At 44.3% G+C, this 28,000-nt stretch overlaps 1 protein-coding gene across 1 annotated transcript in view; it reads right to left on the bottom strand.

Moving 5' to 3' along the window:
- The window catches only part of RFX8 (regulatory factor X8), a 67,090-nt gene that overhangs the window by 14,674 nt on the left and 24,416 nt on the right, over positions 1-28,000 (bottom strand). Inside the window, 6 exon segments of the mRNA XM_074404334.1 lie at positions 4,319-4,469; positions 5,318-5,431; positions 8,148-8,201; positions 8,791-8,901; positions 14,446-14,509; positions 15,592-15,633. Coding sequence (XP_074260435.1) covers positions 4,319-4,469; positions 5,318-5,431; positions 8,148-8,201; positions 8,791-8,901; positions 14,446-14,509; positions 15,592-15,633 — 536 coding nt within the window.

The raw sequence follows: 28,000 nt of genomic DNA on the forward strand, positions 1-28,000 counted from the left end.
GCAGCTCCCTGCCTCCCACGTCCTCCCTGAGTCCGGGGAGAGCTCCTTCTGCCACTACGTTCACTCGCCAGGGACATAACAACACACACCAGCCAACAATGTGAGCTCTTTAACAAAGGGGGATTTTTTTTTTCTTGAAAAACAATGACAAATGATCAATAGCAAAGGGCAAGAATATCCACCTGCTTCCTATCACTTGTTTGGAAAGAAATGAAATACTGTGAAGGCACCATTGTTAGACTTCACATTGCAAGTCAAAGAGTGGTGGCAGAATGTAGCCAGTCAGACATCTAGCCCAAGGCAATTCAGGCACGATTGAGGAGACACAGGAGCCCGTCCATGTACAACACAGAAGCAGAAACTAAACTTTTTCCCCGCAGGAGATATTCTGGTGATACTGTCAAGCAGCAGGCATACTCATCTAGTCGTTCATTAACTCAACCAGCAGGTATTAGAACTGCTGCCCTGTCCGGCCCTGGGGTGGGTCCTGGGGACACAGGGATAGCGCATTCCTGGGGTGTTCATCACCCCCCTATAGGAAGAGAAGTGTGAGCAGACAACTGAGAACATCAGTTATAAAGTTCTACCTCCATTAAGAAATTCATGCTAGCCCCAAATCTATGCCCGCCACGCCAATAAAGCAAGCTGCAGAAGGAAGATTACATTTCATCTCTGGGTTGTTCTCCAACTCATCTGTGCTGCTCCGGTCACTTGCCAGGGCTTTCTTAGAAGTAGCCAAAGTGTCTTGATTAATGATGGCCTGCAGATCCGACTTCAGAACACCGACTCGCCTCTTACTTTTCAATACCATTCTCATAGTCTAAAGACCATGGGGAGGCGTAATACTTAATTCAACCTTGTCATTTTATTTTTGCCTAACGCTCCTCCTAATTGCCAAGACTTTTGTTGTGGGGGAGAAAGAAACATTGATGCAGGTATTACACATTAAAAATGAATCTTAACAAGGAAAAGGTTAAAATTACACACATTCTAGAACTGCCCTTCTGAAAAGCAGCATTTAGAAAGACGGCATCTCTAGATCGATGCATTCAGGGCTATCTGGGCATGGCTGCTGCTGCTTCTCTGCACCCCACTCACCCCACGCCCAAATGGCTCTAGAGAGGGAGCCCGTGGATTGGGCCTCTGTGAGGAAGGTGTAGGTAGACCCTGCACCGATCCTGAGGGTGTGGCTGCGGGGTTCAGAAGCTGGCTGTCCCTTCCTCATGGGAGCCTTGGCCATGAGGAATTTAGCCTCTGGGAGGTGATATCCTTAGCTGTCAAATGGGGACCATTTAGTCCCTGACCCTGTCCGACTGCCTGGGATGCACTTAGCGGTCCTCACAGCAGTCCTGGGAGAAGGCACGAGTTACCCCTCCCTTTCACAGAGGAGGACACCGAGGGCTCTTGGGGTATGAAGTAACTTTCCGAGGGGCAGTAAGTGGGAAGATAAGACTCAGAGCAGGGGTTGGCTCCAGAACCCATGTTTGTTGCTCTGCTTGGGTTAATAGGAAGAGCGCGCTGCAGGGTCATTGCCAGACCAACCGAGTCAGGACTGTGAGAGCCCTGGAGAACAGGACCGGCCGTGAGGACTGCAGTGGGGCATGACGCCGCCAGGCTCAGAGTCTGGAGAGGGGTATGTGCTGGAGGATGGAGCCCAGCACCATGTCACGGAAGCCCCAGCTGGGCTCCTCCCAGAGGAGACTGAGTTGGAACAGAGTGACAGTCCCCAGGCTCTTACAGGACTTGAGAAGGAACTCTTGGTGGCCCACGAGCCATGTGCCAGCATCACAGAGTGTTTTCCAGCCCTTCTCAACCTTTCTCTAAATTGCCCCAGGAGAGAAAAGGTCGGAGCTGAAATAACTGGTGTCCTGGCAACACCGAGTCCACAGGGCCACACACACAGGTGAAGAATGTTGTAAGGTCTATTGCCAAGGTAGAATGAGGAAATTAAGGCAAGTATAAGAAAATGAGAAGCCAATTTATTCAGCTCCCAGCGAGGTTCTACGGTCCAAGGAGGGGGCCAGAGAAGTCAAGCCCGGTTGTTCAGGGCTGGGGTTTTATAGGGAGTGGAGGCAATTGATTGGTTATTGGGGAAACAAAGTGAAGGCAATTTCACTGGCTATAGGAAAACAGGATGTGCACGGGGCCAGCTGTCATTGGTAGGTGGGCGGGACTTTGAGTAAGCGGGCTGGCCCCGGTGCGTATGGGGCAGACTGCCATTGGGAAGGGTTTGGTGGGGCTTCTTTAAATTTTTGGCAGGGTTTTCCAATGGTGGGCTGGGGTTGAATGCATAGCTTGGTGCTGAGTGTGGGCTTGGGCATGGTATGCAGAGGTGGGCGCGGGGAAGCCATGTGGCGAGGCCAGATAATGAGCTTGGGGTGATGACGTAGTTATAAGGTGCGGAGACGGACGGGTGTGTCCATTTAGCTCCCGGTGAGGCAACCAGCCTTACAAATGTGTTTCTCTGTCTTTCATAGGTTCTTCTACAAGGCACCGTTATCTCTGACACTGGCACCTCTCTGTGGGGCCTCTTTTATTTTTATTTTTTTATTTTTTTGAGATGGAATCTCATTCTGTTGTCTAGGCTGGAGTATAGTGGCACAGTCTTAGCTCACTGCAACCTCCACTTCCCAGGTTCAAGAGATTCTCCTGCCTCAGCCTCCGGTGTAGCTGGGACTACAGGCACATGCCACCATGCTCAGCTAGTTTTGGTATTTTTAAATTTCTTTTTGATAGAGACAAAGTTTTGCCCCGTTGGCCAGGCTGGTCTCAAACTCCTGACCTTAAGTAATCTGCCTGTCTCAGCCTCCCAAATTTCTGAGATTACAGGTGTAAACCCCCCCATGCCCAACCATCGGGCATCTTTTAAATGTTGACCTGCTTTCCCTACTGCCCTGAGAAGCCAGGAGCTTGGAGCCTTCCTGAGGAGGGGTGGAAAGGGGGCAGGCTTCTAGCTTTGAGTCACAGGGGCACCTGGACTCCCTTGCCAGTGACCAGGCAAGGCCACCCGGCCTGCCCTCTGCCCTGCAGATGGATGGAGTGACCACCTGCTCTTAACAGGAACTTAGAGCTTTCGCTTCTTTTCAGGAAACTGCTTTGTTCCCTATCTGCTTGGCTGAAACCTACCTTAGCCATGTTGGAAAGGTACGTCTTTCTTCTTAGTCTTTTGACAAATAGAGTAACTTCTGTTAAGAACAACACATGTGGCTATTAATATAACTTCAAGTTCTCATGTGGGCAGTGGGGAAGAGGAGGTACATGTTTGGGGTAGGAAGGCACAGCTGGCTAAACTGCAACCTCCCCACCCCTGTCTGCCGGCCCTCTCTGAGTGCCTAGGTGTTCCTGGCAGGGGCCACTTAGCTGAAATATCCCCATGTGCCAGAAAAGTTAAGTAACCCCAGCATCTGACATGAGTGCTACTATGATCTGAATGTTTGTGTCCCACGCCCCCTATTTCACATGCAGGCCTTGAACAGATAAATAGCCTAGTGGAAGCAGCATTCAGAGACTGCAGCCTGACAGCCAAACAGACGGGGAAAGCAGTTTAGAAACTCAACAGGGAGATGGTGTAATTCAGGTATGAGGCGTGAATGCCCTGGTGAATACGCACATCTAGAACCCCTTGACCTGCCAAAAGTCCGTGTTATTATTCAGAAGAGAAATAGCTAAGAAGGGTGTGCTTAATCAGTGCTAACATCCATCACCAGCACTAAAAGTCAGAAATCCTGAGCAGGTTGGGCCTTCGGGACTATAGCTGAGCGCATGGAACAGCAGCTGAAAGCTACCACCCAGGATGGAATCAGATGCTTCATCTATGCTTACAGAATTTATTCATGTATTTATTTACCTTTTTTTTTTTTTTTTTAAAGATGGGGTTTCACCACGATGGCCAGGCTGGTTTTGAACTCCTGACCTCAGGTGATCCACCCACCTCAGCCTCCCAAAGTGCTAGGATTACAGGCATGAGTCACCGCGCCTGGCTCTGTATTTATTTACTTTTAAGACAGAGTCTTGCTTTGTCACCCAGGCTGGAGTACAGTGACATGATCATGGCTCACTGCAGCCTCAACCTCCTGGGCTAAAGTGATCCTCCAGCCTCAGCCTTCTGAGTAGCTAGAATCATAGCAGTGTGCCACCACACCCAGCTGATTTTTAAAACTTTTTTTTTGTGCGGAGACAGGATCTCACTACGTTGCCCAGGATGGTCTCAAACTCCTGGGCTCAAGCCATCTTCCTGCCTCGGCCTTCCAAAGCGCTGGGACTGCAGGTGTGAGCCACTGCACTGGCTGCGAATTAATTTCTTCTCATTGAAACCTACCTTTGAGTTTGGAGATCTGTAAGCAGGCTGGAAAACCTTCCAGAGCATTAAGAAGCCACAGCTTAAATTTCTTACTAAATAGCCGCACAGATTTCAGGTACTGAATAGAAACATCTTCCAAGAAGTCATGAAGAAGAACATCCTCAATTGCCTACAACAAAAGTATCAAGACACTATGATTCTACTGATGGTGCAGGTGTGACCAAAGCTCACCCATGCCACAGGGACAGGGTGTGTGTCAACAGGTCTGAGAGCCGGTCCTCACCCAGTCTGAAGGGGAGCACCATGCAGACCCGCCACTGCTTCTCTTGCAGGACGTCAGGCTGGTGCAGCCACAATTGGAATTTATTTCAAATGTTTTTAAAAGATTGATAAGTGATTCAAATTAAACACACACACACACACACACACATTGCTGGCCAATACTAGGTGGGCCAAACCAAACATATTTAATGGCTGAACCCAGCTTCCAGTTTTCAATGTTTGTATTAAAAACTTGGAAGTACTAGATGATTTTTTTTTAAAAAGATGATAAAAGGTAAGGCTTGTGACTCACTGAAGAAGAACACATTTTTAAACCAGAAAAGATACAGATCTGACCCTCCAAATACAATCACTTTAGAGATTGAGCTTTAACCAAAGCAAAGCAAAACAAAATAAAAACCCTGAAGTTATACCTATTACAAAGCAATTATTCCAGTTAGTCATTTTAGAACGTCTTCTTTTACAGAAATTCCCAGAGAAAGAACATTGACTAATTCGGACTTCACTGGAGTGAAACCATAGGTCACTTTGTGCATTGGCTTTTGGTTTCCATGAGCTAATTCACAAAGGAAAGCTGAGTGTTAGGCAGAGATCAAAGGGCTCCTGGTCCGCACACCCCACTATTCACTCCTCAGAGGACCATGGAGACGGCAGAGAGCTGGAGCTGTGGGTCCAAACCCAGCATTTGCTGCCAATTTCTGCAACGGATATAACCCAGAGACTCACGCGTCCTACCTTGTACAGCTGGACGTCGTAGCACTTGAAGAGCTGGCACGCATCAGGCAATGACATCAGCATGACTGTGTCTCGCGACCGAGACTTCCAGAAGGAAGTGAGCAAGTCCTCTACCTGGGGCAAGTAACAGAGAAAATCGCCAAAACTCATTCTGCACCTCGCAAGACTAACCACCTCCCCCAGATACTTCCTTAGCCCCAGATGACAATGGAACGAATTTTGTTCCAGTGCGTGTAAAGCTTTGCCTCTCAGCTTTTCTAATCTATGTTTTGGAAGAATTCTTTCCAGCAGCCTGTCTGAGAGCGCCTGCGAGTTGGATGGGATCATGTAGAACGTTATTAAAATTGTCATAAGGCAGTTTCCAGAAGGGAAGCTGTTTCTGACCACAAGGGGGCTCCAGTTGACTATACTAGGATGGGGACTGGGCCACAGGGCACAGCCAAGGGAGAATCAGTGTTCATTGACCGACTGACTGACTGCTTCAATCATTTTTCAGCTCAGAGGGAGGTGTGATAGTACCTAATCTAAGAGACCTCCTCCTTGCCGTCAGGTTAGAGGTCACCTGATGATTGTAGAAGAAAAGGGGACTGACGCGGCTCTACACAGGAGCCTTCCCTAAAGACTTATGTGGACAGCTTTGTGGAGGATCCAAATGGCAGCTCCTCTTTTCTGTTTTTTCCCATGTTGACTCTTCCGTTTCCGTTCTTGAACCAGGTGGCCAATCGGCATCGCAGCCAGTAAAGACTTGCCTGTTTGGGATGTACTGCAAGGCATCGCAGCCTTGTCTTACCTCCCTGGCTCTGGTGCTAGGACCTGCCAGTGACACCAGACAAGGCACTGGCCCCGCGCGCAGGTTGTCAAGGAAGAAGTTAGAGTCAGCTCCTGAATTCCATGGCCGTAGGCCCTGATTTAAAATCCTGTTATCAGGGGCATTAATTCTAGAGAAGACTTCCCCAAAGAGACTCCGAGAAACACAACACAGGGCGTAGCATTCCCTTTTCTCTCAGGCTGGGAACCTCAGAGCATGGCGCTTTGGGGAAGGGGGTGTGAGTGGAGCCACCCCACAGACCCGTCTCTGCTCATCCCCCACCCCCCGCGTCCAGGTCATCAAACCCTGTTGCACCTGCCTCTGAAATATTTCTCCAGCCTGACCCCATTTCTCTCTGATATCACTGTCACTGCCACAGATCCAACCCTTGTGGCTTCTCACCTCAACTATGACAAAACCTCCTCACTGCCTGTCCGCTCCGTGAAGGCCGAGCCCTGTTATCACTGCTCCCACATTGTCTTCTCAATGAGTCAGAGTTTTTCCTGGGGCATCCGACATCCTTTCTAGTATCAGCCTACTTTCCCACCTCCCCTCTGGCTTCTCTTCTTTAGAAATAATAAAATCTAGGCCAGGCATGGTGGCTCACACCTGTAATCCCAGCACTTTGGGAGGCTGGGGCAGGAGGATCACCTGAGGTCAGGAGTTTGAGACCAGCCTGGCCAACATGTTGAAACCCCATCTCTACTAAAAATACAAAAAATTAGCCAGTCATGGTGGCTCACGCTTGTGGTCCCGGGTACTCGGGAGGCTGAGGCAGGAGAGTCACTTGAACTCAGTAGGTGGAGGTACAGTGAGCCGAAATCGCATCACCATACTCCAGCCTGGGTGACAGAGCAAGACTCTGTCTCAGAAAAAAAAAAAAAAAAAAAAAAAAATAATAATAATAATAATAATAATAAAATCTAGTCATAGTGACCTTTTAGTTGTGCCCATAAACATCCTGCCGCCTTTACCTGCACAATGGGCTCTACCTGGAATCCTTCTCCTACCCCATTTTCTGTCTATTGCACCTCTGCCTCTCCTACTAGAGTCGGCAGCAACGTGGCCTGCTTTGGAAGCACTCCCTGGCCTTCTCTGTTACTCTTCTCTGGAACCCAGAATAGTCTAATCATGCAACTATTCTAGAACTTTCCACATTGCATCGTATTTATTGGGTAATATTCTTCCTTTCATTACCATACTACTAACTTCTCAAGTCTTATGGAGATTACCTTCCTAGTCCTGATAACAGTGTAGGTCACAGGATAGGAATTAAATAAGTATTTGATGAGTAAGTGAAGAAGGAAAGGAATATGTGATATATGCAGTGTGGATAGATATTTATAACATTGCATCAACAGGACAGGGGGCATCCTGAAGGCATCTTGCTTCCTCCCTCACTAGAATGCTTTATGCTGAGTAGGTAGCAAATGAGCCCGTGCTGAATGAACGTTATCACCCAAAGTTGAAGTGCTTAGAATATACTAAAGCATGAGAAAAAATTCTCATTTGAATGTTCACTTATTTCCTTGGATTTTTCATCTCACACTGCAAAAGATGAAATTCAGAATAGCTGAAATTTTTATTCACATTTTCCACAGCAGATTCTAGGATAAAATCCAATCGTGACAACACCCATGCCAGGTCACTCAGCTACAAAGTCCTGCTCCATCTTCAGTGAGTGCGGATCAATAAAATGGCTCTTCAGCACCATTGAAGAGTCCAGGGTGAATTTTATTACTAATACTTTGTTCAAAATCAGCAGAATTAGGATGTAAAAAATAGCTGAATTTGTATTTAGAGCCTTAAGTTATTTGTATTAGTGCCTTGGAGAATTTCCAACTGATTACACTGAATATCAATGTCACTTTCAAGAACTCAATAACTGCAACGTAAGTGCATAGCATATAAGCACTGGACATCTGTTGATGGGGTCTCTTCAAATAAAATGATTAATAATGACTCATAAATGCTTGTAGTTTATAGATAAAACCCTACCCTCTCAAATTCTTGATTCCTCACTTTGAGTAAAACGTCTCGACAATAGTTACAGTATTTGTCAGCAAGGAAGGCCATCTAGAAAGAATGTAGAAAATTATTTAAGCTCGTGGGCCACTTCAAAAATCAACTGATCCTCACAGACCTTTCTGAAGCTCTCAGAGGCTGCTCTGGTTGCAATTCTCACATGACAATAGCTGGGCTCTTCACCTGGACCACAGCATTTTGTTTGTTTGTTTCTATAAAGTAATGCAGACCTTCTAGGGTGATAGTTCATGTATGCCTTTCATTTCAATGTTATAACTCATATTTGCAGATTTGTTCTATCACTACAAAGGCCACCAAACTTTGACATCTTTTTCTCTAAACTTCAATTTTCTCCCTCTGTAATCCTCAGCCCTAATTTCTAGAAAATCCATGCATCTGTTCCTTTCTTTGTCTTGGGGAAGAAGCAGTCCCAGGAGGAACCTTGCCATTGGATGTGATAGGGAGCCCTGAACTTCCTGAGCACCATCCAGCCAGGGAAGATTACTGGTCCTCACTGTCCCATAAAGGCAAATAAAATTCCATGTGACACAACCATGGCCACAGGCACAAAAGGAAGCTATTTACTGCCCTATGCATCACACAGCATGAAAGGTTAAGATCCCCACGAGTGTAAACCTACCATTTTATAGGAGTGTTTTTTTGCCAGTTCTTGCTCCCAAAATGGACATCTCCTGAATTCAGACGAAGGGGATCCAACTGGATCTGTCTTCATCGGTGAATGATCTTCACACTAAAATTCATTTTTGCAATGGATTATGTCTTTAAAGCAAAATACATTATTTTTTGGCATATAAATCATCTTATGATCACACTACTCTAAGTTAATATTGTGTATAACCTTTTAGCCACACCTCTGCACACATTACTGATTCCAGCAGCTTTCCCCTCATCCCTCATATTTTATTCCAAATGCTGCTAATTTTCATCTGTAATTCTATGAACAATGGCCATCAGGAAAGGGTTAGGATTTAATATATTACCCAAATGTATGACTCTTGGGGTCATCTATTTACAAATCCTGTATAGCAATGTATAATAAGACTATTATATATGAGTTATTTAATATCACATATACCTCTACAACCCTTGTCCCTGTAATTGTTCCTTCTTAAAGTAAAATCATACCCTGTTTAGGTCATCCTGCCTATTTTATAACAACAGTTGGTTATAACAGAAATCTCAGGGCCATTCCCAACGAGGAAAATGAGGAGCACGGACTTTCCTTTAGAAGAACGAGTTACAGGGCTGGGCACGTTGGATCACTTGAGGTCAGTAGTTCGAGCCTGGCCAACATGGTGAAACCCCCATCTCTACTAAAAATACAAAATTTAGCCGGGTGTGGTGGCTGGTGCCTGTCATCCCAGCTACTCAGAAGACTGAAGTGGAAGAATTGCTTGAGCACAGAGGGTGGAGGTTGCAGTGAAACAAGATCGCACCACTGCACTCTAGCCTGGGCGTCAAAGAGTGAAACTCCATTTCAAAAAAAAAAAAAAAAAAAAAAAGAACCAGTTACAGGATGGGAAGGAGGATGAAAGGCGGTATGGTAGAAAGTGAGTGTGGCATTTCTCCCTGCATCACTCACGCTACTGTGCCCTCTGGCCACGGGAGGCATGGGTGCTCCTAGTCTGAATAAAGGGTATGAATTTTATTTGAAATGATTTCTTCAGCATTGTTGTAAACCGCTTTTGAATAATTTCCCTCACAATATAGTAGGATGAAAGAATTCCTCCAAGTTGAAAATTGAGCTGCCAACTCTGCTACACCATTTTCTCTCCAATCTCATGACCCTCCCTCTGACCCTATAGTTCCAAGGTCAGCATTGCATCCTTAGCCTGCTCAGTCCTTATGCACCCCAAGCCTCACTAAGTTACTCGCTTATAGAATTGCTTCTGTGGGTTTTGGTTCATTCCTGTCTATAAGGCATCCGAAGGCAGGTCAGCTTCTCTGACCCCCTGGGCCCACCCTTTAGAGGAGGAGTGAGCTCAGCCATCATCCCACGCAGTGCTGCACACGCCAGAAAACAGACACCACCGTGTCTTCCTCCTCTCTGATGCCCCAATATCAACCAGTACTGCACTGAGGATCAGGAGAGTTTAGGGCGAATGCTCAACTGTCCTCACGGTGCCCTAAAATCTGTCCTTCATAACTCTGTTGTGATTCTGAACCTCTTTGGGAGTCTGATGAAAGCAACTGACTCTCTCCCTGGAGAAAATGCATACTATGCATACAGTATAATGAAGATGCCACATTAGAGGTGACAAATCAAAGGGGTTTCTCTATTGGGTGCTATCTAAGCCTCATTCATACCGCACTTTAGATATTGGCTTTATTCAAAGTTGTCGGATGATGGCTCTTCTTGTAAGTGGGTGTGGGTGATGTTTAAGCTTATCATGCAGAAGGATGGAGCTATTCTGTGAAGTTCATTGGCCTGATCATCAGCGCTTCTGTTAGAGAACTGAGGAATCCTCAATTTCAGCTCTGGGCTAGCCGCTCACACTGCAAGGCCCCAACTACAGCCATATTTTCCATAGCACTCACACCCTGACCTCCTGGTTATGTCAATGTTTTCTGAGTGACTGCTACTTCTGGTACTCCCAAAGGTGTGTTTTCAAACACATCAGAATCCCTTGGGGCACTTGAGATCCATGTTCCTAGGCCTCTAGGGAATCCGATGAGATCAGAACTCTAGATGTATAACCAGCTTCCCTACTGAGCCTTCTGCTTGTCCATGCTGAGAACTGCAGCTTTAGGCAGATGGTTCTTTGTCGAATGCTGCTGAAATCTCTGCATTTCAGCATGGCACATACAACACAGCATCACCTGTTCAGAGGAAGACATCTGACAATGTACCGTTGGGATAATCAAGAAATGATTACAAGGACAATATACAAGTGTTTTATTACAAAACATAATAAAGAGCAAATTCAGAAGCTTTTGAAGTCAATTCCCTGAGGGCTCTTCCTCCATAGACATTACTTGGAGGCATAATCCTTCCATTCAGAACTGTGAAAAGAATTGGTCTTTCACAAACAATATTTTTAAAATCATAAATTGAAATGTTTCCTTAGCAACATAAACAACCTGAAATCTAAAGTAAAAGTAGAGTACAGAGCCACTAAAGTGTGGATCCCTGCAGGAGACTCTGCAGGAGAAGGCATTCAGGAAGCATGCTGAGGAATTCCAGTGCAGGAACAATAATTCAGTAAAGCAAAGAAGGGGATGGAGAGATGTTGATCAGTGGGTTCAAACAGACCGTCAGAAGAAATGAGACCTAGGCTTCGATCAATCAGCAGAGTGACTATAGTTAATGAGAATCTATTTTATATTTTCAAATACCCAGAAGAGAATAATTTGGCTGCCCCTAGATAAAGATACATGTTTAAGGTGATAGGTATCCCAATTATACTGATTTGATCTTTCCACAGTATACAAATGTATCAAAATATCATATGTATCCAGAAAATATATACATCTATTATATATCAGTCTTTAAAAATCCACCAGTTTTTAAATTAATACTGTGCTGAGTGTGGTGGCTCATGCTTATAATCCCAGAACTTTTGGAGGCTGAGGCAGGAGGATTGCCTGGGGCCAGGAGTTCATGAGCAGCATGAACAATATAATAAGAGCCAGTCTCTATAAAAATAATATTAATAATAATAAAAAATCCTGGGCATGGTGACATGCACCTGTATTCCTAGGTACTCAGGAGACTGAGGTGGGAGGGTGACTTAAGCCTAGGTGTTGAAGGCTTCAGTGAGCTGTGATCACGCCACTGCACTCCAGCCTGGACAAAAGAGTAAGACCTTGTCTCTAAAAAATAAAATACATAAATACTGCATAATGACAAATATGTGGCCAAAAAAAGCTATATATAAAACAATGACAAAGAAAAAAGTGAGAAATTCTACTTAGATCATTTAGGTATATTAAATGCAGTCTGAGATTTTCAACAAACTCAAGAAATGTCATTGGAGTTGCATGCTACCATTCATGTATTTACTCTTTAGTGAGCGCTCACTAGGTGTCACCTTTGGGAGTCTGATGTGTGACACCTTCCCACCATCACCTGCTCTACCAGGCACCATCTGCCTCCTCTGGGTTACTCCATCAATTCTCCTGAATGCCTTTTATCCTTCCTGCATCCTTGAAGACACTGGATGCTCCCAGAATTACTGTCCCCAAGGCAAATGTATCCTGTTGTTCTCCTTCTGAAGATGCCTTGATGGTGCCCCACAGTCTCTTGGGCCAAATTCAAGTTCTCCACCTAACATTGACAAGCTCTGTGCCCTCTGGCCCTCTCACCTACCTTGCCCAGTGCACTGCTCCCCAACATACACAGGCTGGAGTCCACACATGTTTGTCCTCACCTCCCAGCTCCAATGCAGGCTACACCCTCAAAATGAATGCTCTCCTAAGAGAGGAGCCAGCGACCCCCTCCAGGACCAGCTCAAGGGCAGTGTGACAGGCAGAATCAGGCTCCTCCACCCCAAAAATGTTCATATCCTAAACCTTGGAACCTACGAATATGTCATCTTGTGTGGCAAGAGGGACCTTGAAAATGTGATTAAGGTTAAGGACCTTGAGATGGGGAATTTTTCCTGCCTTATCCATGTGGCCTCATGTCACCACAAAGGTGCTTTAGAGAGGGCCACCTTCCCCAGCTGCACTGAGCCAGACAGACTGCAGCATGAGAAGGAACTGGCCTGCCTTTGCTGGCTTTGAAGATGGGGTGGAGGCTGTGAGCCAAAGAAATGAGAGAGACCTCTAGAAGCTGGAAAAGTAAAGGAATGGATTCTTCCCTAGAATGTCCAGAAGCAGCACAGCTCTTCCAACATGTTGATCTTAGTCTGGTAAGAATGGTGTGGAATTATGACTTCCAGGGCTATATGAGAATAAATTTGTGTTGTTTTAAGTCACTGAGTTTGTGCTAATTTGTCATAGCAACAGTAGGAACCGCACTCTACCAGGCAGCTCCCCCAATCACACTTGCCTCCCATAGCCCTTCTCCCTCACCTCCAATTTGGCGTTCCCAAACCACTCATGGCCCGCACTGGCCACTCGACATGGCGCCCATTGTTCCATGTCTGTCTTAGCTTCCTGACTATGAAATTGTGTGCTGCTTAAGTAGAGGGGCTTTGGTTTTTGCTGTTCTTTCACAACCCATTCAGCCCTCAAGATGGCTAGTCACAAAACAGGTTTATAAAAGGTTGTCTGTTCAATGACACTTGTCAACAAGACAGTATCTGTTGTGGACAGAATATTGGTAACCCCCTTAGTTCATATGTTAAAACTCTAATCTTCCGCTGGGCGCAGTGGCTCATGCCTCTAATTCCAGCACTTTGGGAGGACGAAGGGGATGGATTGCTTAAGGTCAGGAGTTCAAGACCAGCCTGGCCAACATGGTAAAACCCTGTCTGCTAAAAATACAAAAATAGCTGGGCATGGTGGTAATTCTAATTACTCAGGAGGCTAAAACAGGAGAATCACCAGAACCACTGCACACCAGCCTGGGAGACAGAGCGAGACTTTGTCTCCAAAAAAAAAAAAAAAAAGAAAAAAAGAAAAGAAAACCCTAATCCCAATGTGATGGTATTTGGAGATTTGGAGGTGGGACCTCTGGGAGGTAATTAGGTCATGAAAGTGGAGCTCTCATAAATGAGATTAGTGCTAGCTCCCTCTCTTTCCACCATGTGAGACACAGTGAGAAGTCCTCTGCAACCTGAAAGAAGGCCCTCCCCTAACCTGGCCATGCTGGCACTGGGACTTCCAGCCTCTGGAACCGTAAGAAATAAATGTTTGGTGCTGAAGCCACCCTGTCTATGATAATTTGCAGCTTGCACTAAGACAGTATCCAAGTACTATCGTATCGTTTTGGCCCACTAAAATAAAATCAACTAATGATGTCATAGATTAGTTATTCATAGTTCTGGTGTCCTAATTCAAACAGCTATAACTGTAATAGGGAGACACTTCAGACACATTTATTGCCAACAGCCTATATATCCTTTTTAATTTTAGCTGAAGAAACACAGTTAAGCAGGGAATGTACAGCCAAACAGTGGGTTCCTTAAGGACAGGGGCTATGTCTGTCTTGGCACAGCGTGTGGAAGGTGGTGAGCACTCAACATTCATGGTCAGATGGGTGAATGGTTAGGGGCTACCTGGAGAAAGAACATTACACACAGAAAAATAGTTGCATCAAATTAAGCAATCACGGAGTATTGCTGGGTTGGGGGTCTATTACAGTAAATCTGTTTGATTCAACACTCACTGTTCCTTCTTGTTGGATAATGCTGTTATAATTAGCAGATTTTTCAAAGGCGATGGCATCTCCACTGTGAAGAAACAGATAATAGAGAAATAATTTTAGCAAGACACCTGTCTCTGAGCAGAAGCATAAAGTTTATTTTGCAGCAAGGTTATTTGTTTGGGGGGGTATAACTTTTATTGAAAAACCCTCTGCCATGTTTCTATCCACAAATGGTAGTGATCACATGCCTCAGGCTTTGAAAAATCTGTTTCTGTAACTGGGACAACCACGCATTTATTTTTAAAGGTTTATTCCTTTCAGAAGCAAGAATATGATATCATCAGGGGTAGAATTCGCTCCTGTGGGAAAAGAGAAATCATCCTGAACGTGAAATCTTATTACTTTCTGATTTTGGTGCATTTTAAATGATCAATACAGAAATGATAGCCTCTAAGTTGATGGATGTAGTAGAACACCTTTACAGGACAAAGAAACTGGTAATTAATAATACAGATGTAAATTTCATTTCACCATGGCTCTTGGATTCATATACAATAATGGAGAAGTTTATGCATAATAGATTTAGTCCTATCCATGCGGTATGGTGCGTTTTTCTTTTAATTAGGGACATTCGAGAAACTGTGAGCCCAGTCCACTTGCACCAGGGACTGTCCATTCTCAAGAAGCCAGAGGTGGGGGTGTCTCCTCCCACTTTCCTGCCTCTCAGCCCCAGAGTTGCGGCTGAGTCGAGGATAGACATGACGTTGGTGGCTCTGACAGTTTCAGCTCTATCTGAACATAAAAGAGGGAAGAGGAAGTCAGCAGCCTCTTGCTGTGCTTCTGGAAGCTGGACAATAGCCGTCCAGGTGGAAGGACCTGGGAGGAGGCGGGAAGCAGATGGGGGAGGTGGAGGAAAATAGCTTTCCTTCCGCAAAGGATGGTTCTATGTCCTACCCAGCCTCTTGAAAGCCCTATGGGCTCGCTTCTGAAGATTTAGTTCAGTCCATTCTCCAAACTAAGTCATAGAAAACTGGCTAGAATGCTTGATACGCATCTGATAAATATTTTCACATAATGTTCTATTTAGGTTCTGGGTCTGGACACAAACCCACTAGAAAGGCACTCTTCATCTTTTAATAAGAGTTGTTATCAAAACAGAAATTTTACCTTGGACTTTCCAATGGCTGCAAAACACGGCATCTGTTCCACCTGAAAGAGTATATAGATAAGTCCTGCACATGCACATAGGGTGATGGGCAACACTAGAGGAGCCAAAGACAAAGAATTTGAGGTGTCTGAGGAATTCCATTTGTCACGTGCTATGGACTGAGTTGCATTGTCCTCAAATTCCTATGTTGAAGCCCTAGCCCTCAAGGTGACTGTATTTGTAAATAGGATCTTTAAGGAGATAATTAAGATTAAGTGAGGTCATAAGAATGGGGCCCTAAACCAATCCAGGACTGGTGTCCTCAAAAGAAGACACCAGAGAACTTGTTATCTCTCTCCTTCCGTGTGCACAAACAAAGGAGCATGTGAAGACACAGTGAGAAGGTGGCTGGCTGCATGCCAGGAAGAGAGCCCTCACCAGAAACCAAATTTTGGGGCAGCTTGATCTTGGACTTCCAGCCTCCAGAAGTGTAAGAAAATAAATTTCTGTTGTTTAAACCACCCAGTCGGTGGTATTTTGTTATGACAGCCCAAGGTAATGCATCATGTCTCAATATATCTTGGGTAGGTGTGACAATTATGCGGTTTCTTCAGGTAAAATTTATGAACAGCCCATTGCCACAGATCCTGGGACATTATAGCTACAAAAACAACAAATAAATCAAACTTGGAATAAAGACTAGAATGAAATTAGATGGAAGAAAATATCAGAAGTGAAATTTCACAAAATAAAGGGCTCATAGAAAAGAAATGTAACCAGAAAAATAGTCATCACTCTTCAGAGAAGTCTAAAAATTATATGTGAAGCTTTCTTCAATTAAATTGGAGGAAGGGCAATTTCTCCCAATTCCACATTGTGTCAGCATGCTACTCCTATGTTTTCTTTGGAAAATGAAGACAAGACCACAATATGAATACGCTGAGCTCCATCCATCTATCCAACCATCTATCCATCCATCCATCCATCAATCATCAATCCATCTCTCATTCATTCATCAGATATTTATTGAGTGCCTACTGAATTCCAGTCATTGTGCCAGGCCTTGGTGGATATAGCTGTGATCCAGGGAGACAAGGTCGGTTTTCACAGAGACTATAGCCTATGGGGGAGGAAAAACGTCAAACAAATAGTGGCAAAGATGTTTGTTGAGTGAGGGTTATGACAGCTGAAGTGTTGGGAAACGTATGTCAGGGGGCCATCCTATTCCCTTGTTAGTCCAGCAGAGCACATGCCTGTCCACCGGCAGCTTGATGAGCTCAGGAGAGATGCCTTTGTGATCAGTTAGCCTCATCTGCTTGGTGTTTCTCACATCACCATATGAGGATAGCACTTATTAAACAATTTTGAATGGAGACATTGATCTTCACGGGGCATTCCTGCAGATACTTAGACAGATATTTCAAACCTAGAATGTCTGGTTTCAGACTTGAGGAAGGACAAGGAAAACTTTCAACTTTATCACTCATCCATCTCCCTCCACCCCGACTCTGGGAGCTTTGGAGTAATGAGTAATATTCATTATGACTGAGTAATGCTCTCAATTATTTTGAGTTCCTAAATGATACTCCCAAATTTCTACCTGTTTTCAATGCAGAATATGGGTTTAATTCAACAGCAATTGAAAGGAAGGTGGCATCTCCCTCCTCATCTTTATGAAGAAGCCTGAAGAGAGCTGCCTGCCATATAGGGGCCTGCGTGTAGCAGGAATCTTTATTGGGAGAGCTATGTTACTTTTTAGCATTTAATTGAGGGACTTTGTGCATCGATCTAATGGTGACAAAGAGAAAATATTTCAACCTCATGGAGAGATGGGATCATCTATGAAAAAGTCCTCATCTCTACCTGGCTAGACAAAGACAGCTTGTTTGTTCGAATGAGTGGCAAGGCTGTCTCTTTACACTTCTAGAATGCCCTAATTTAAGAGACTGGCTCACAACACAGGTCAACATGTAGGTTTAATGAGATCATATTTATTTTCTAAAATCATCTAGTTTCCGAGGCTTCTGCAAACAAAGATCCACAAAAACATTCAAGTGACAGGGGTTTAAGAGGCAACAACATAGTTGGGCTACGAGGCAGGCAAGCAGAGAGTCACTGGAGACTAGTGAGGTGGGGATTCATAAGGGTCCACATTCAGGTCTTCAGTACCCTGATGAGCTGGCAGATTCGGAGCAGTGAGCACCGCAGGCATTGCCGGGCTGTCACCTGGCAGGTAAGGCTGGGCTAGGCTAGAAAGGTTGGTTGTGGTAGACCAGCGCTCCACTACAGTGCAGGTCCCCATATGGGGCCACCACCCAAGAGATGCTGCAGGGGTTGTGAGGCCAAAGCAGGCCTGGAGATGACTGTTTCAGACGGAAGCCCTCAGAGTGCCCATCGGGACAGCTTTGTGTCTTTGGGCTTACTGCTCTCTGCGTCATTTCCAGAGTGTGGCTCTGAGTCAGGCCTTTGGGACATTTATCAGGCTGTGATCAAAAGCACAGTCATTGCTAAAATACGGTGCCAAGGAAACCACACACAACATTCAGAGCTGGCCTTGTGGTGAAGGAAAGGCTTCCAGTCCAGAAGGCGTCTTTTCCACCAGCTCTCTGAGGTCTGTGATGCTTTAACAGTGCCCAATCACTACGTCACAGCAAAACGCCAGAGCACAAGACAGATCGTGACACAGGAGTGACCCCCAGGTGAGTCCATCCTTGAGTCATTTGCATTCCTCGGGAGCTGCCCCCTCAGTGGCTGTTCCGCAGGGCCCAAGCCAACATCCTGCCTGGGACGTTAGGATATAATAACCACGAGAGAGTGGAACTTGATGCTTATTGAAAATAAAAATAAACAGATAAATAAAGAAATAACCACTAGAGGGAAGGGCGGGGTCAGCTGGGGATGGAGGGAGGGGACCCCAGATGGGGAAGACCTGGGAGGGAAGAGGGCTGAGAATTTCCCCAGCACAAGGGAATGGGTCTGCTTGTTCAGCTCTGCAGCTAGCTGGCAATAATTGCTTTGAACAAGTCACATGAGCACCAGGGCCTCAATTTTGTACCCCTATAAAGAGAAGGATTGGAATTTGTCACCCCCCCAACCCCGCAAGATCTTTTCCAGCTTCCACTGGAATACGAGGACTCAGAAGTACCCCAGGTCTTACACAATGGTCTCAAGGTTCCTTCTGGGCTTCACACAGGGAGGAGGGAGGAGGGCCTGGTTTCTTCTGGGCACCGGCAAATTGTGCAGTTCACTCAGTACAGTGAAGACACAGACTGAGAACCGCTTTTTACTTTAAATAATTTTTATGATCAATTTGTCTAAAAAAAAGTCAGGCATAAAGAGGACAGAGACACGATTATATGGCATATATCTCATCTTGTTTCTTTAATTTTTCCCAGAAAGTCTTTCGCATGTAGCGTTAGCTTCACGTGCTTCTTGGCATTAACTTTCTCTTATTCTAACTACAATTTGCATTCACATTCTCAGGTTTTGACATCATTTGTCATTAGTCCAGACTTTCATTGACATCATTTTGGCATCATAACTTGCCCTTGCAAATCACTCTAGCCAGTGGTGAAACAACTTGAAGCAATTACAAAGGTAAGAGGATAAAAATGTAATAAAACCTAATTTATGGACCATACTTGTTCCGTGTCAGATTTCAGAGCAAAGGCGCTTCATCTTCCAATTATTAAAGGCTTTCATTGCAATTCTTCCTCAAAGCACACAAAGTAATTATTTTGGTTTTGATTAAGAGAAGATATCTTTGACTTGATGAATATTTTTATATATGTTAAAATAGTAAATATATATATTTACATCAAGACATGTCATTATGATTTCAAAAAACGAATATAATTTTGATTACACTAATAATAATAATCATTAAAGTGCACTCAGCACTTACTTATCCTAAATGTTTTACTTGTTTTACCCTAGTTATCATGAACACCTGTGGGGAAGGTAGTTAAGAATTATCCCCAATTTGCAGATCAAGAAGGACAAACAGAATTCATAGAACTGGAAACCTAGCTCTGACTTCTGAGTGGAATATTACCTATTCTATGATTCTGTCTTTTAAGATAGAATCACGTGTGTGACCAAGAAAATAACGTACACAAGAAGTAAAAAGTAAGATATCAATTTTTTGAACCTGAAAATTACCAAGAACAATCTTGCTTTCCAATTTGGTCTTGCTGTGTGTGTTGTGGTTTAGTTGTTTTCTGCACTGGGGCCACTACTGTTAAATCACTTAACTGTATCCCGACCCATTCGATTTTATGAACAGCTTAACTGCAGAATGATGGCCTAGGGGGAGACCTGTGGAAGTGTGGGAAGAATAAGACATCCACATTCACCTTCTTGAGGCAAAACTCAGCCACTGAGGGTCAAGCTTCACTGGCAGACAGAAAATAACACGTTGCATTGCACAGGCCTCTGTCTGCTGGAGATCGGCAAGTCAGCGACGCTGTGAACAAATGATACAATTCCTGATGTGAGGGGTATTCGGAGCGGCACCTCCTTTTAAAACCTTTCTCAGCAAGGATGGGTGCGGTCTAGGCTGTTATTCTCCACACATGTATTTTAAGTTGCCAGACAATAACCAGGTAATACATATTTTAACATTAGCAAGTTTTAAGCAGCCTTGAAAACTATAGGGTGGACAACGCCAAAAAGCATGTTGCAACTTGGACACCTTATTAGTACCCGAGAGGGAGGCCTTGTGGGGGGGCCCTGGCCCAAGGTAGACTCAGTCCCCACTCTCAGCCCCTCCAGGGGCCTTGGCCACACACACAGAAGGAAAACAGGCTGCTGCTTGGGGCTGGAGAGGCTTCTCTGAAAGAATCGCTGGTGTCTGACATCACCAGGCTGTGGTGTCCACTGCCGCGGGCTCCCTGTGAACCCGCTGGCCCCCAGCATGATGCAGCCTGGAAGATGAGCTGTCTCTCTCTTTTGCTCCGTTGGCATAGCCAGTTGTGGACCCACACCCTGCATTCCCCAGGCTTAGGCCCGCCAGGCAGCCCCCTGAGCTCATGGCTGGCAAAAGAACAAAGGCGTGGAAGAACAAAGGCACGGCGTGTTGAAGGCACAGTTTTAGAAGCTTTTAAAGGCCTTTAATAAGCTGAGTTGAAAAAGCTGACAGGGTGAGAGAGGAGAGTGTGTGTGTTTTGGGAGGGACGAGGGCGAGGCTTCGTTTCCACATATCCCCAAGGGAAACCTGAGACTCCCAATGGCTGATTGCAGACTTTACATGACACAGAATGGGGGTTCATGTTTGAAAAATGACAAAAAATGTATCCTTGAAACAAAACCGAGGGATTTTTGCCTAAGAGGTAGAAAATAAAGGCTAATTACACAGAGCTGTTTCTCTAGATGTGATAGAATACACACACACATACACACGTACACACACATGTGCATACACACATACACACACACACACACATTTTCCACTCCCGTTCCCCTAGATAATAATAAAGTATTTTATACTTTGGCCTGGATTCTTCCGTGAATTTGTAGGTCAGCAATTACCCAGATCCAAGCCTCAATCTGGTTGCCAACTAAACGGGATGGGAATCTGGGGAGGCCATTCTGCCCTGACGGGGGAGCAGGAAGGGAGAGAGAATGTTCTGGATTTTGTGAGGTGGTCTTTTTCGTATGGCACACATTGCACATTTACGGTCATTTTCATTTTAAAAAAATAGGCTCAAGCTGTTCATTTGTTTTAAAAATTAAACCTTGGTCTCTCCTTGGTGGGGACGGATGCTGCCTCTGCAGTTTTCAGCATGATTCACCACAATCCCCATCTCACCCCAGTGAAAACGAACACCCCCACCCACTGCTGAGTCACTCTCCAGGCGTCCAGTTAAGTGGACCACCAGTGCCCTGGTTCCTGGCTCTGGTCATGACCCCCCTGCTGTATCTGTGGGCACTCTCTTCTCCCCTCCCAGCACACGAGGGAGGAGTGGGATGCGCAGGTTCAGGGGCCTGGGAATCAGAATTTCTAAACTTATGGGGCTTGGGGGCAATATGGAAGCAATAGGGAGGAAATTAATTAGATTCTATGCTTCTTTGGAGTACTTGGTGATAGTGAGAAAGTCACCCCTTTGCTACAATCTTGGTTCATGGCCAAATATCTCTATAATGATGCTCTTATTGGTGTTTCCATTTCTTTCCTTAACACAAGATCCAGAAAGAAGAGGTAAAGACAAATGAAACACCCTTGAACAGCCTGTGCACAACTCTGTTACTCTGAGAGTTGCTTTGGGAGAGGAGAGCTTGTATGTTCTACTCTAGGATGCTCCTAGCAAGGCAGCAAGGCACGATCTTTTTAACCATACCCACCCTCAACCAAAATGAAATTCCAGTTCCTGCCTTAGGCAAACACTAGTAGGAGAGTTTTTGTAAGTCAGTTCTCAATTGCTGCACAAACAGAAAAATGCCTGCTTCACCCAGGCATAAAACATTGGGAAAAGACCAACATAGTCATCGTAGGTTAGTTGGAGGCTTGCTTCTGGGTTTTAAATACAATAGAGATCTCAGTCGTAAAAGCTGTGTGTGAGAAATCACCCTGAGCACACACATCTGCACACCGTGGGGATTGACACCTCTAGGTGGGCAGCACTATGGTCCTCTCTTGGCTGCTGGCCTCCCTCTGCTAAGGATCCCTCCTCTGGTTCTGTTAAAGGCAATGATGCCTGTGTGACCAGAGGAAAAGCAACTGTATGCATGCATGAAAATGCCAGGAGAGTGCTTTGAAAGAAAGGAAGGCATTGCACCCCAACCCTGAGAAGAGAGGATGGGTGTCAGTGAAAGAAACTCTGAGACCTCGGACCCCCCTGAGAGATGGGCAGGGGAGGGCTGTGGGATACTTCATGGGGCCTGCCATGATGTCTTTTCCTGAATTATAGGATTCTGCTTGATTTATTGTTTGTAATAGAAATTTTTATGAAGATAATTATAGATTTACATGCAGTTGTAAGAAATAATTCAGGCTGGGTGCAGTGGCTCATGCCCGTAATCTCAACAATTTGGGAGGCTGAGGCAGGAGCATCACTTGAGCTTAGGAGTTGCCCAGCCTGGGCAATACAGTAGACTCATCTCTTACAAAAAATGTTTAAAAAAAAATTAGCCAAGTTCAGTGTCTTACAACTGTTGCCAACTACTTGGGAAACTGAGGCAGAAGCATCCCTTAAGGCAAGGAGTTCAAGACCAGTGTGGACAACACAGCAAGACCCTGTCTCTACAAAAAAAATTTTTTTAAATAGCCTAGTAGGAGGGTGCATGCCTGTGATCTCAGCTACTCAGGAGGCTGAGGCAGAAGGATTGCGTGAGCCCAAGGGGTCAAGGCTGCAGTGAGCCATGATCATGCCGTGTCACTGCACTCCAGCCTGGGTGACAGATATTTCAAAAAAAAAAAAAAAAAAAAAAAAAAAAAGAAAAGAAAAAAATAGAAGGGAAGAGAAAAGAAAAGAAAGAAGAAAGGAAGGAGAAAAAGAAATCAGAGAGGTCCCTTTTACACCCTGCTTCGTTTCCCCCCATGGTTTTCTTTTGCAAAAACTTGGTGTAACACCACCACCCAGATACTGACACTGAGACACTCCACTGATCTCAGATCTCCCAAGTTTGACTTAAATTCATTTGTGTGTCTATTTAGTTCTATACAATTGTATCACCTGTGCAGGCTCACATATCCACCACCACACACCACCACACCCATCTCTAGCTTCTCCCACCCCTAGGCCCCTAACCTCTGGCAACCACTAACCTGTCCTCCATTTCAAAAATGTTGTCATTTCAAAATATTTTACAGATGGACTCATATGCTGTACAACCTTTCGGGGCTGGAGTTTTTCTCACTCAGCAAAATTCCTGGAGATTCATTCAAGTCATTGTGTGTCAATAGTTTGTTACTCTTTTTTTTGATTTTTCATTTTTGTGGGTACATAGTAGGTGTGTATATTTATGGGGTTCATGAGATTTTTGATATAGGCAATGTGTAATATCCGCATCAGGATAAATAAGGTATCCATCACCTCAAGCATTTATCCTTTATGTTACAAACAACCCCATTCTACTTTTATTTTTAAAATATACTATTAAATTGTTATTGACTATCATTGATAATTTAATAATTATTAAATGCAACCATTTAAAATTTAATTATTTAATTATTATTCACTATCATCACCTGTTATCAAACATTATGTCTTATTCATTCTTATTTATGTTGTTGCAGATGACAGGATCCCCTTCTATTTTATAGCTGCATAGTACTCCACTTTGTATATGTACCATATTTTCTTTATTCATCTGTCGATGGACACTGAGGTTGCTTCCAAATAATAGTTTCTTCCCCTCTACTGTTGAGTAGTGTTCCACAGTATGGATGGATCATAGTTTATTTATAGTCACCTGTTGAAGGACATCCAAGCTGATTCCAGTTTTCGGCTATTCCACATAAACTTGCTATGAATGTTTGTATGTAAGTTTCCAGGTGGATATCAGTTCTCATGCCTCTGGAATAAATGCCCAAGGTGAAATTGCTGGTTTGGATGGTAAATTGTATGTTTCGGTTTAAGAAACTGCCAAACTGTATTTCAGAGTGGCTAGACCATTTAACCTTTTCATCCAGTGAGTGACCTAGCTTCTCTGCATCCTTGCCAGCATTGAGTGCTATCACTATTTTTTATTTTATTCTTCAGTCTAGTAGGTGTGTAGTAATATCTCATTGCAGTTTTATTTTTTATTTATTTATGTTTTTTGAGATAGAGTTTCACTCTTGTTGCCCAGGCTGGAGTGCAATGGCACGATCTCGGCTCACTGCAAACTCTGCCTCCCAGCTTCAAGTGATTCTCTTGCCTCAGCCTCCTGAGTAGCTGTGATTACAGGCACCTGCCACCATACCTGGCTAATTTTTATATTTTTAGCAGAGACAGGATTTCACCATGTTGGCCAGGCTGGTCTTGAACTCCTCACCTCAGGCGATCTGCCCACATCGGCCTCCCAAAGTGCTGGGATTACAGGCATGAGCCACTGTGCCCAGCCTCACTGGGGTTTAATTTGTATTTCCACAGCAACTAACAGACTGAGTGGTCTTCGTGTGCTTATTTACAATTGGTATATCGTATGTTTATGTCTTTTGCCCATTTTCTAATTGGACTGTTTATTTCTTTTACTGTTGAGTTTTGAGCCTTCTTTCTGTATTCTAGATACTAATCATTGGTCAGCTACGTGGTTTGCAAATGTTTTCTTCCAGGCCGTAGTTTGTCTTTCTCTCCTCTTCACATGGGTTTTCTGAGAGCAAAAGTTTTGAATTTGATGTGGTCCAGCTTAATTAGATTGTGCTTCTGGTGTCCGGTCTGGGAACTTGTAGTGCAAGTCCCAATGATTTTATCCTATGTTTTTAAAGTGTAATATTATGTTTTAAATTTAAGTCTGCTATCCATTTTGAGTTAATTTTCATTACACGTTGCGAAGATTAGATCGAGGTTTATTTATTTATTTTTCGCCAGTGGTTTTCTAATTGTTCCAGCACCATTTGTTGAAAAGCAGCCCCTTTCATTGAATTAATTTTGTACCTTTGTCAAAAATCAGTGGAACATATTTGAGATTTTTTTTTTTTTTGAAATGGAGTTTTACTCTTCTCACCCAGGCTGGAGGGTAATGGCACAATCTCGGCTCACTGCAACCTCCACCTCCCGGGTTCAAGTGATTTTCCTGTCTCAGCCTCCTGAGTAGCTGGGACTACAGGCACTTGCCACCACACCTGGCTAATTTTTATATTTTTAGTAGAGATGGGGGTTTCACCACATTGACCAGACTGGTCTCGAACTCCTGACTTCAGGTGATCCACCTGCCTTAGCCTCCCAAAGTGCTGGATTACAGGCGTGAGCCACCGTGCCCAGTAGAGTGGACCTATTTCTGTATCCTCCACTCCGTTCCAATGATCTGTGTCCATGCCACCACCGATACCACACTGTCCTGACTGCTGTGGCTCTACAGTGAGCCTTAATGTAAGGAAGAATGTTCTCCCCGCATTTTATTCCTTTTTGCCAAGTTTGGTTGAGCAATTGCCTTTTGCATATAAATTTTTAGAATAAGCTTGGCTATGTCTACAAGAAAATCTGGCTGGGATTTTTTTTTTTTTCAACTCATTGAGAGATAATTCATATACCATACAATTCACCCATTTAAAGAGTCCAAATCAATGTTTTTAAAAAGCATATCCACAGGGTTACGCAGCTGTGCAGAAAAGAGATAACACTGCAAGCCTGAGACTGCTCTCTGTAGAAAGCTCTGCGGCCAAGTTTGGCCCTTGACTAGGATCTGGGAACTTGGCTCTGGGAGTGTTCTCAGTCAAGCGTTCACAGGTAAGAGTGGTTCCCTGTGCCTAGACTGTACAAACATCATGGTTTATGCTGAACACCTGCTTTCCTTTTAAGAGTCTATCATTTTGGCATGTGCTAGACAGAGGGTGCTTATGTGACGAGATCTCAGTAAAAACTTTGGGTGCCGAGTCTCTAATGGGCTTCCCTGGGCAGAAACCTCAAACACACGTTGCTGCATTTCATTGCCGGGGGCAGGGGTTGTGGGGGAAGGAGTGCACTTTGTATGATCCCTCATGGGGGGCGGGGAGAGCGCATAGGAAGCCTCAGAAGGGTTCCACCAGACTCTGCCTTTTTTCCATCATGATCTTGGATGTCTTTACTGTGTCACTGCCATAAATTTTAGCCATGCATACAATTGTATGCTAAGTCCTGTGAGGTCTTCTACTGGATCCCTGAAAGCGGAGGTGGTCTTGGAAATCCCCAGCGCAGTGGGGAGATTTGCTAGAATAACCTGAATTCACTGAAGTAAGGCTACAGCATTACTCAACAAAAAGAAAGGGCAATTTGATTGTTCAGTGTGAACACATACAGGATGGTTGTGTCTTCCTGGTGGACTGATCCTTTTATCATTATGTAATGTCCCTGTTGTGGTTTGAATATTTGTCTCTTTTGAAACTCATGTTGAAATTTAATCCTCAATGTGGCAGTATGGAGAGGTGTGAGGCCTTTAAGAGGTAGGGGATTGGGTCATGAGGGCTCTGCCCTTAAAAAAGTATTAATTCATTCACGGATTCACAGGTTAATGAATTAATGAGTTATCATGGGGATGAGACTGGTGGCTTTGTAAAAGAGGAAGAGATGGGAGCCAGCACACTCAGCCCCCTTGCCATGTGAGGTCCTGGGCCACCTTGGCACTCTGCAGAGAGTCCCCATCAGCAAGAAGGCCCTCATCAGATGCAGCCCCTTGAACTTGGACTTCTCAGCCTTCACAACTGTAAGAAATTTATAAAGACATTTCTTTATAAATTTTCTTTAGAAATTACCTAGTTTCAGGTATTCTGTTATAAGCAACAGAAAATGGACTAAGACGGTCCCTTTTTGTCCCTAATAATTTTCTTTGCTCTGAAGTCTGTTTTATTAGATACGAACATAACCACTCATGCTATTGCATGTTACATCTTTTCCATTCATTTACTTTCAACCTACCTAAGCCATTCAATTTGAAGGGAGTTTCTTGGCAACAGTATATACTTGAATCATTTTTTTTCTTTTTCGTTTGAGATTGAGTCTCGCTCTGTAGCCCAGGCTGGAGTATAGTAGCACCATCTTGGCTCACCGCAACCTCCACCTCCCAGGTCCCAGTTCAAGCAATTCTCCTGCCTCAGCCTCCCGAGTAGCTGGAATTACAGGCATGCACCCCTGTGCCCAGCTAATTTTTGTATTTTTAGTAGAGACAGGGTTGGCCAGGCTGGTCTTGAACTCCTGACCTTGTGATCCACCTACCTCAGCTTCCCAAAGTGCTGGGGTTACAGGCGTGAGCCACAGCATCAGGCCCATTTTTTTTCTTTTTAAGTTCACTCTGCCAGTCTTGTCTTTTGACTGACTATACAAGATAATTTACATTTAAGGTAATTCTTGGCATGTTAGCACTTCAGTCTGCCACTTTATTACTTGTTTTTCATTTGCTTCCTTTGGTTCTTCCTCTTCTGTTCTCGTTTCTTGCCTTTCTGAGGGTTACTTTAAACAGCACTGAGGACTCTATGTTGATTTAATTGCAGCGTTTTTGAGTACATCTCTTTGTGTAGTTCTCACAGTGGTTGCATGAATATCACAATAGACACATGTGACTTATCAGTCTGCTGTTCTCGGTATTTCACCACTTTGAGTGAGGTGTGGAAATCTTTTTTTCATTCAGGACTCTTCACCTTCCCCACTTTTAAAATATCGTTGTCTTAGGTACCAGACGGAGGCATAGTTTTTGTTTCATCAAATGTGATTCACAGAACTTGTGAGGCAGAGGACAGTGTATTGTATGTATCCGTATTTCTGCTCTTCCCGTTGCTTTTTCTTTTCTGTGCGACTATGTTCCTTCTTTCATCAT

This window comes from Saimiri boliviensis, chromosome 1 (assembly GCF_048565385.1).
Source record: "Saimiri boliviensis isolate mSaiBol1 chromosome 1, mSaiBol1.pri, whole genome shotgun sequence".
Classification (NCBI taxonomy): Eukaryota; Metazoa; Chordata; class Mammalia; order Primates; family Cebidae; genus Saimiri; species Saimiri boliviensis.